We start from the raw sequence: 9,287 nt of genomic DNA on the forward strand, positions 1-9,287 counted from the left end.
ATTTTGTCTTGTGCCAGTTTTCCTTTGTTCTCACGTATTGCTACTGTTTTCACACATGGACGGCCTATAATAACTCCCCGTTGGTCATTATATTGTGACATAAAGTTTTACTTTCAGATCAGTCAAGAGTAGCGACCATACAATTCTGTTGTTACAGGGACATTTATTACATCACAGACTGTGAACTTTTACGCGTTGTTATTTTACAGCGACATCTCAACTATCCAGACTAGTTTGTGCAGTACTGTGGTACAAATGACGAGTTCAGACACAAAAGCAGATATATCCATTTTTGTTATTTCCGTAAATCAAAAGAATCACCAACAACAATAAAAATGGATATATCTTGCTTTTGCGTCTGACCTCTTCAAACCCAGGTAAAAATATTCTATAGAATATTTCCAAAGAAATTCTGTCGCATTTCTTTGGAAATTCAACAGAACTTTAGGACCCAAGGTCAAAAGAATTATGTTTTGATGAAGGTTCTATGGAACTGTTGTAAACAAAACACATAAATTGTACTGTAAAGAACCATAGATATGAAATCCTCAAAAACTTTGCTTATAATCCAACTAAACATTTCATGCAAATTATGCTGCAGTTTCTTTGACTTCATCACACTATTATAAGCCACCTATCAAGGGTAAGGTTAGACCTGCGAAACAAAATTGTTGAGGATTTAGGTTTAATATGCTACATTCTCTTAAGGCATCAAATCAAACTGCAAAATGGTATTCAAAGGAAACAAATATCCTGCATTTATTTCATTATAAAACACAATGTAAAATATGTATTGTCACAAATGAACTGTTTTAACTGTACTTTATTATTGCAGAACTCCTCAGTTTGTGTTGTACGTGTACACGCCCATATATTCTTGTCTTGTTCTTTTCCATCATCCTGCTTTTCAGTTACGGATGATTGGAGCATAGGATTTTCACTTATAGCTCATTTGACATGCAAAGACACAAATCGATCTTGTTGTGGTAGTGAAAACGCAACAGTATGTTGCCATTCACAAATTCACGTCCGGATAAAGAGTTCATTGAATTCAATTGAGTGAGCTGTCACTCACTAGAGTTGGCATCGGGAGGGCAGGCAGAGGAGGCCGTTCTTGCCTCGCTTCACAGTCAGCTCCCTTCTTCACGACTTGATCTTCTTTACTTTTTTGCCTGTAGGTTAATTTTTCCATAATCTTTAGCATGTCTGAAAGCACTGTATTAAAAACAAATCCATTCAAAGTTATGTATCACTTTATTCAAATATATACCCTAACTATTTTCGAATGAAACTGTGCTAAATTCAAACTTCACAAATTAAACCGGCAGATTTTCTCTTGCAGCGTTTACCAAATAAAAATGAAACATATTATTTTTCAAGTCACACATTTTCCGTTATTTTGTGGCATAATGTGACTCTGCATGGTCAAGATCACAAGCAAAATTACTCCTTGGGAATTTTCTAAAAGATCTTTCTTTTTTGTGCATTGCCATAATGTAAAAAAAATACACGTGCCTTTCACACCAACCAAGACATTTTTCAGTGTCTGGTTTTCTGCTCTTAAATGTTGGACTTCTGGCTGCAGATCATGAGCTTCCTGGAAAGACAACATAAATTACATAATAAAAGACCTACAAATGTATAATGGCTGATAATTTTAAAACAAGTGGAACAAAGGATAACTGCAACAATTTAAATGGGTCAGTTCTGCCATGTCTTCCGATCTCATTACTTCAATAGTGTATGACTATGCAAAACACACTGAATGTGGCACTTGTAACTGCTGTCGTGCGAGGTTGTTTAGACAATTATTATGTATCATAAACCTGAATCTATACACAGTTTTTACATATAGGTACAACGTTTGACCTCAGCTGATTCTTAGCCTCTTCATTGATGGCATTTCTTTTGGCCTTCTTCTTCTTCATCTTCTTGTTCTATAATCAGTAGTGTCAACAACATTGTCAGCAATTAATGCTTGTGTGTTGCAAGTGTATAATCAGAAACTCGGACTATCAAAATCAATTGGCTGGAAGATTATTGCTGTCATTGCTTTACCCTTTTCTTTTTTTTTTTTTTTTTTTCTTGTGAGCACATCCAGCCTTACTATGTAGTGAATGTTAACCAATCACAATATATTTTGTATGACTTTCAATTTAAGCACTGCAATAAATACTACCACCATAATTCCTTGCCTCCACCTGGTTATAATCCTTGGTACACAGAAAGAGTTTAAGGGTAGCGCGAGCGGCACTAGCGTTAGCTTGAGGCTAGTGTTTACGGGACGCAAACGTTAAACTCTTTCTGTGTACCAAGGATTATAACCAGGTTCGCTAACGCTAGCAGGGTTGAAACGGTGTGAAAAAAGTCGTGGTTTGTAGGCCAGAAATTACGGTAATCAATTTGATGCACCCAATCTTGGTTAAAAAAAGACCCAGGTACACACTCAAATGTACTTAAACTGTGCCGATCAAAATCTTACAAACCTATTTAATATGCTGGATGTGTTCCAACACTAAAACATGGAATTATAACATCTGGTATCAAGAAGCTATCTTTGGAGAAGTCCGTCATGTAAGACAACTTGAATCAACCACACTAAAAATGCCCTCTTCAACACATTAACAGCTGGCTTCCGATTTTTCAAGATGTAGGCTTTATAATAGTGGCTTGTTTTATATAATGGACTTGCCCTATTTTCAAATATCCACAGTCATGACAGTATTTATATATTGTAACAAATACTTGATGCATTTCTATTATGTGATTTTAGCATGTGTATTAACGCTGGTATTAGATGGAAAATTGTATAGAAATTTGAGATCAAGCACTGTGCCGCTTTCTGTTCTTTAAACCTTTCTATTGAATTTCTACACAAACATTTTTTTTCTGTACAAATTCACTGGAAAGTCACAACCGAAGTTCTGTAGAACAAGTTGTTCTGATCAAATTCTATAGATTTCAATAGAAATTCTGTCGAACATTTTTTGCAGGGAATACAGATCCTACTTCAGGAAAAAAATACTGATACTGGTTCAGCCAAAGTAAACTTTTTTTTTTTACATAGCATAGGTAATGTTGCGAACTGAGAAACGATCTAAATTAGTTTGATTACAACTGTGCCTTTTTTCAGGTTTGAACCCAAATATGATGAACCCACAAACTGCCAGTTGATAGCCCCTGAAACAAGATGCAATCCCCACGATTCTCATAAATAAGATTATGGATGGGTAATATCTTGCTTCTCCGAATCATCATCACGTCAGTGGATTTTTTTCTGCGTGAAATCCCCAAGACTGAAATGATCAAAATTTCAACCACAGTCGACTCTATTTCTCTATTTCATCTTTTTTTAGAGCAGTTTTTTATGACACCTTTCGAGATTGATTAACCTAACAAGCATATTTTGACAAGAGTGAACGAAGATGTTTTAGATTTAGATGGGAAAGGTAAAAAGGCATCAGAAAAATAAACATACTGAATTTATATTTTATTACTTCCCACCTCTGTGATTTTGTCATCATCATCATCATCATCAGACACATGCGTTTGATATATTTCTAGATTGTACAGGCCCCCTATTTCAAAGGTAGTATCTGCCACGTGTATGCATTCTTGTCTTCTGCATGAGTGTATATGCATTGTGATGTATCTGTAGCTTGTTCCAGTAGAGGGCACCACAGTGCCACATCTAAACCTTTCTCCTGTGATCCTCATGTCGAACACAAACTGCCCTCATGTCTTGGCTCACAACATCCATCAACCTTCTCTCTGGTCTTCTCGGGCTAAGCGGCTCGGAAATTGGATGGACTGATGTATCTTACCTGATATTAATGTACTTATATGTTTTTTATAATAATAATGAAACTTTCTTATTTACTGAATGTAGCTGAACGGCGCATAGCAGGAGCGTGCGATAGTGTGAAGTCATGGGTGAGCGCCGCCCCAAACGGTAAGCGAGTTTTCTTTTCCTAAGACGATCAGGGGAAAACCGCGCCCCCAAGCCATTTGGTTGGTCCCTGCAACGCCCTCTTCTTCTCTTGGCTGCTTCTGCCTATTTTAGCACCGAGTGCGCTACACGCGACACCATCGGTCACCGACGGAAATGCATCCCCGACGGACGCTTAACACCTGCTGACACTGTGAAACAAGGGGAAGAGGTACAAGTTGTAGGTAGTATTTCACGCCATTAGGCCACAGAGGAATTATTCACAGCAACATCATGCCGCGGTGTTTACACTGCAAGCAGCCAGAAAGTGGGAACACCAATCGTCAACCTTTGGAGGTAAGGACTACACTTAATGCTCTAATAATATTAACGTTCAAATAGATACGTTTACATTGTGATAGTTAATTTACTGCATGCACTTTGGTATGCATTTGGCCGTTTGCGAAAATGCATGTTTTCTACAGAAACCAAATGTGGTTTCCTTGCAGGATTCAGGGATTATTGTGCCATGATTGAAGTGCGTTAAATAGAAACTATGATTTAATTGTGTTTCATGGGCTATGGATGGTCGTAGAGATGGATGCTTAAACTATTGAGTTAAAGTTCGTGTTGTAACTTTAGCTATTCTTTTTTTTCTCTTCCAGAAAAGTGCTACCTGAGGGCTATGAAGTGCAGCAGCATTAATACGTTTAGGGCTGTGATTATCATATTATCCATTGTTTTGGAATAACGCGGATAATCAATATGATTTTCTTTCAGCCACCGAAGGAGGCGCACTCGACTTAAAAGCGAGGGACTTTGCAGGGACCAATCAAATGGCTTGGGGGCGCGGTTTTCCCCTGATCGTCTGAGGAAAAGAAAACTCGCAAACGGTAAACAGTGTGACGTCACTACTCCGCGACACAAGTTTGTCTGCACGATGGCTGAGTGTCGTTCGTCCACAGTTAACCTCAGAGAGTTCGGATGCGAGCAAAATTTGCTGTCTCGTCCTGACGGTTCGGCGTCTTTCATCCAAGGTAACAACTTATATAAGCGTATAACTGTATAAACGGGTAGCTGTTTATATAACGTGGTGTACAACTTCCCTGCGTTTTCATTTGAACTATGTATTATAGGGTATGGATAGGCTTCCGGTCCAATCGGATGAATTAACTATAGAAAAAAACTTCATGCCTCACTTATCTCCTGTGTTCTTTCACCTCCATGACACACAAGATGGCGTAATTGGAAACCTGTCCATTCTCCACATTTTAAGAACTGTTTTCAAAGGACAACCACAGTGTAATTATTGTCTAGAAATGTCTCTATATATCAAAATGTCATTATGATAAAACATAGCAGTTAAGAGTCAAGTAAATTTATTCTTATCGCACCAGTTCACAATAGGTAGTTATGTCAAGATATTTTACACATTCAGCAAGTCAACAACCACATTCTTCAAGCAAGCCATCAAGTACTTGGTGAGGGGGAAATTTCCTCTGCTATGCTTGATGTGCTTGATTTTGTATCTTCACTTATGGGGTCTATAATAGATTAACAAATAAATCCTTTCAGATTAAAAAAAAATAATAATCTTTACGTCTACCAGGCCTAAGCAAGAAACCTAAACCTTAACTCAGGTTCTGTGGGGGTGACCGTCTGTCTCAGCCTGTTGGGTTGTGTTTGAGAGACACTCGGAATGCTTGGGAGGGAAAACAGGGTTGAGCAACTGATGAAGGGATAAGAAATCAATTGGCACAAAGCAGCCGTACCAGCAACAGTAATAGTTACATGATGACAACTAAAATGATGTGTATTAAATGCCTTGATGGCTGGGGAGGGTAAATCTATATGTATAAATTGAATGACTGAGGAACAAAATTGTTTGTCCAAAGGTGACACAAGTGTGCTGGCAGCAGTGTACGGCCCAGCTGAAGTCAAAGTAAGTAAAGAGATTTACGACCGAGCCACGCTGGAAGTGATCATACAACCCAAAGTTGGACTTCCAAGTAAGTCATGAGCTAACAACAAAATGTCATGATTAGCAGTCAAGAGCTTTGTTGGAGATTGTTTGCAAGTCAAAGCCAAAATATCGACCTAGCGTCGGCTTGTATATCAAAAAATTCTGTAAGTCTAGATACCACTGCATTACAAGATTAAAGGTCTGCCAACATGAGTGGCATGATTTTTTAGTATGTTTTTAATTTAAAAACAGGAAAAAAAGGCAGCTGGAATGGTCCCATCCGTATCTTCACCACACGTCATGATGTTGTCGTATATGTATTTTTATATTTCCTGCTATGAATCCTCTTGAGGCATCTGTTTTGGAGAAGAAGCAGGAAGTGACGTATTTTTTCCAGACATCCACACTGGCGGGTTTGTGTGTGTATATAAGTTTTACCAGTGGGAAAGTAGCTGTTTTTTCCTGCTTGTTAGCCAAAATGCCGTCTCAATTTATGGCTGGATATTGCTCGAACAATCGGGAGGATGGATTCACTCTTCACACGTTTCCAAAAGACCCGGTTCGTCATGAAAAATGCATTGCAGAGGTGCAAAGGACGAGAGCTTCATGGGTTCCAAATGACAGGTAGATGTGTATAGAGCTACTAAAAAAAAAATAATAATTGGGGGGTGACATAATCCTCTCAGAAGTAACAAAAGATCTGCGTCATAACAACGTAACAAAGTACATAAGTCAGGGGTGCTAAATGTGTTGATGTGCACGGCCGCAGCATTGTTCATCTCCGCCGCATAGGTGGATCCGGCAGGGAAGTGGTTTGGCCGCGTGCGGGAGGAGGAAGGAGCTCCCCCCCCATGGGTCCTCCTGAGTACGCTACATACTTTCATACATACAGTCGGGGAGTCTGTTGTTTGTTAGAAGTGATCAGCATATCATTTAAATATGGCTCGAAGCGATAGGGTAATATTGCCCCGGTCACTTCACTTGATTGTGAGATGTTCTCTTCTTCGAAAAGAGCTTCCTTTCGTCTCCCATAGCAGGTGGCACAGCGTGTTTTCAATGGCGAATTTCCCGGTGTGACGTCACGGACAGAAGATGCAGCCAATGTGGCTACCCCTTGAATGTCGAATGAGACTTCCGCAACTTTGCGCATGAATGACACGTCTCTGCTCATTTTTTTTTCAATAGAGACGTTGAAGTGAATCTCATTATATGTAATTTTCATAACAATATCAATTTTACAATGCATATAGGGATGTCGGTAGACCTCTAAACATCAGACGTTTAATTATCTGACTCTTATCCTGTGTCCTCATCTGAGTTCTCTATAAAAGGTTCTAACGAGATGGTCAACGGTGTATCTCCATTTAGGATTGTGCTGTTGCAACTCCGCTGTATGTTTATCTTTTTCTAGGTGTGAAGGAGCGTGCTCAAGAACAGTGTGTGCGGGAAAGTTGCGAGGCGTCTCTGCTGCTGTCCTTTCACCCTCGCTCGTCCCTCACACTCGTCTTACAGGAGCTCCATAATGACGGGTCTGTATCCTTCCCCAACACAGCGAGACTTCTGCAGATTTTCTTCTGTGTGGCCTTTGAGCCTTTTAGGGCCAGAACATTTTTAGGTGTACTTCGACCCTCCCACAATAGCCTTAGCGATGTCACTTTTGATCAGTCATAAAATCATTCCGTCTCTGGAAGTGTTGTTGACACAATCCTATTGTCAGCCTTTACATGTCTTTACCCATGTATAATTTGTTTTATCTCACAAAGTAGCACATTCAGCTACAAGAGTGGACTAGGGTCTGCATGTACAGTTTGTGTGTCTTTTGCTCCCTGACCCGTTGTCCAGCTCTTGTCCTGTTACCTCAACGCCTCCTGCATGGCTATGATGGACGCCGGCTTGCCGATGAGTTGTCTCTTTTGCGGCGTTACCTGCGCCATCCACACGGACGGAAGAATCATCACTGACCCGACTGCTGCTCAGGAAGCGGTAAGTGAGTTTCCGGTGTCAGAGAGAGTCAAAAACGAATTGTCAGTGTATTACTTCTCCCTGCCTTAGCTTGCAAAGCGAAAGATGAGCTGGAAATTCACTGTGAAAGTTAAGGGTGTTACATTCATCCATTTACCATTACACTTGTGTGGTACAGTTACCAGTCAATTGCAATGGACATTCAAACAAAAACAAAACAATAACGCAACACATTTATAGCGATGGACAATGTAGGCTGATGTAGTATCAATGGTAAATTCATATATGTACTCATCTGCTTTTGACCTCATCAGGAGAGTCGAGCGCTGTTGACCTTTGCCATCGACAGCAAAGAGCGCCGAGTGATGATGACGTCGACCAAAGGATCGTTTTCAGTGCACGAGGTGGGTAAAATAAACCAGTGGTTCTCAACCTGTGCAAACCTACATTTAAATAAAACAAACATAATAAAACAGTGTGTGTGTGTTGTGTATGTGTGTTTGTGCACGTGTACAGATGCAGCAGTGCATCGCTGTCAGTCAAACAGTGTCCGAGAAGATCTTCAGTTTCCACAGAGAGTCGCTCAAGCGGCGTTACTCCAAAAGTGTACTTTGATTTTATTTTATTTTTTTGCTACTGTACCAAGACTGAATTTTCTCATAAAATATTTCTCACCCACCATTGGCCTCGTCTATTTCACTTAATTTTCATGTCATTTGTGTTGTGTGTGTATTGTGTTTATTTTGAAATAGATTTAGAGATGACAACACAAGTGCGAAGAAAGCTTGAAGGACTTCTGTAAAGCATTGGCTTCACAGTTCTAACGTCCAGGGTTCCAGTTTCCATGCTGTCCCCGTGTCTGTGTGGTTTTTCTCCAGGCAGTCCTGGCCTAGTTCCCCTTCTATCAGAAGTGGACTGGTTGTTTTATATAAAAAAATAAAAATAACCTTATTTTATCCCACTATTTTAAATCCGAAGCAATGACATCCCTGTAGGTGTCTTATTGGTAGGGTTTTATTTTGAAGGTGTTTTTTTGATTACTGTTGTTGTTTTAGTGCTGTAATCCAAACAAAATTAAAGGCGACTGGCTTGACCGCAGGAAAAGGGAGTCGTCTATTTGAAGTTCTGTGATTATTTGTGAAAATGTAATGCACACCCAGGCTGTCTACAACAGTATTGGCTCCAATTTGAGGAAGCAAGTTTTATGCAACAGTTCCCCAGCGGTTCCATCAGGGTGCAGCATCTGCTGCAGCAATTGCCACAAATTAATGGAATTGATTTTTTTGTCTTTTTTTTAAATTAAGGAAATAAAAAAAAAGTTGACTTTTTTTATGTGCGGGGCTTAAAGAGCTGCATGTGGACATTGGAGTCATGTTTTATAAAATTATGCATTTGTTATGCAAGAAGGTCCTGCGCATATTTGTAGAAATGGAT

The 9,287-nt window shown here is 39.6% G+C and overlaps 1 protein-coding gene across 2 annotated transcripts; it reads left to right on the top strand.

Moving 5' to 3' along the window:
* Positions 1-4,834: 4,834 nt before the first annotated feature.
* Positions 4,835-9,272, top strand: exosc5 (exosome component 5). Of its 2 annotated transcripts, XM_061827397.1 has the most exons (7): positions 4,837-4,965; positions 5,824-5,937; positions 7,303-7,424; positions 7,734-7,874; positions 8,168-8,257; positions 8,370-8,459; positions 8,606-9,272. In XM_061827397.1, exons 1-7 carry the CDS (start codon positions 4,869-4,871, stop codon positions 8,609-8,611), a joined length of 660 nt encoding a protein of 219 aa, XP_061683381.1. In that variant the 5' UTR covers positions 4,837-4,868; the 3' UTR covers positions 8,612-9,272. The 2 variants fall into 2 exon arrangements, with proteins under 2 accessions (XP_061683380.1, XP_061683381.1); XM_061827396.1 differs by lacking the exon at positions 8,606-9,272 and having other exon boundaries at positions 4,835-4,965; positions 8,370-8,532.
* The last annotated feature ends 15 nt before the right edge of the window (positions 9,273-9,287 follow it).

The sequence above is a fragment of the Syngnathoides biaculeatus genome, chromosome 8 (assembly GCF_019802595.1).
Source record: "Syngnathoides biaculeatus isolate LvHL_M chromosome 8, ASM1980259v1, whole genome shotgun sequence".
NCBI classification, from domain to species: Eukaryota; Metazoa; Chordata; class Actinopteri; order Syngnathiformes; family Syngnathidae; genus Syngnathoides; species Syngnathoides biaculeatus.

What these genes read in the sequence shown, in the direction of transcription:
- exosc5 (XM_061827396.1), top strand. Translation starts at nt 4,869, where the DNA reads ATGGCTGAGTGTCGTTCGTCCACAGTTAACCTCAGAGAGTTCGGATGC. An exon ending in TTCGGCGTCTTTCATCCAAG is followed by an intron (nt 4,966 to 5,823) that starts GTAACAACTTAT and finishes GTTTGTCCAAAG; the next exon opens with GTGACACAAGTGTGCTGGCA. An exon ending in GATCGTTTTCAGTGCACGAG is followed by an intron (nt 8,258 to 8,369) that starts GTGGGTAAAATA and finishes GCACGTGTACAG; the next exon opens with ATGCAGCAGTGCATCGCTGT.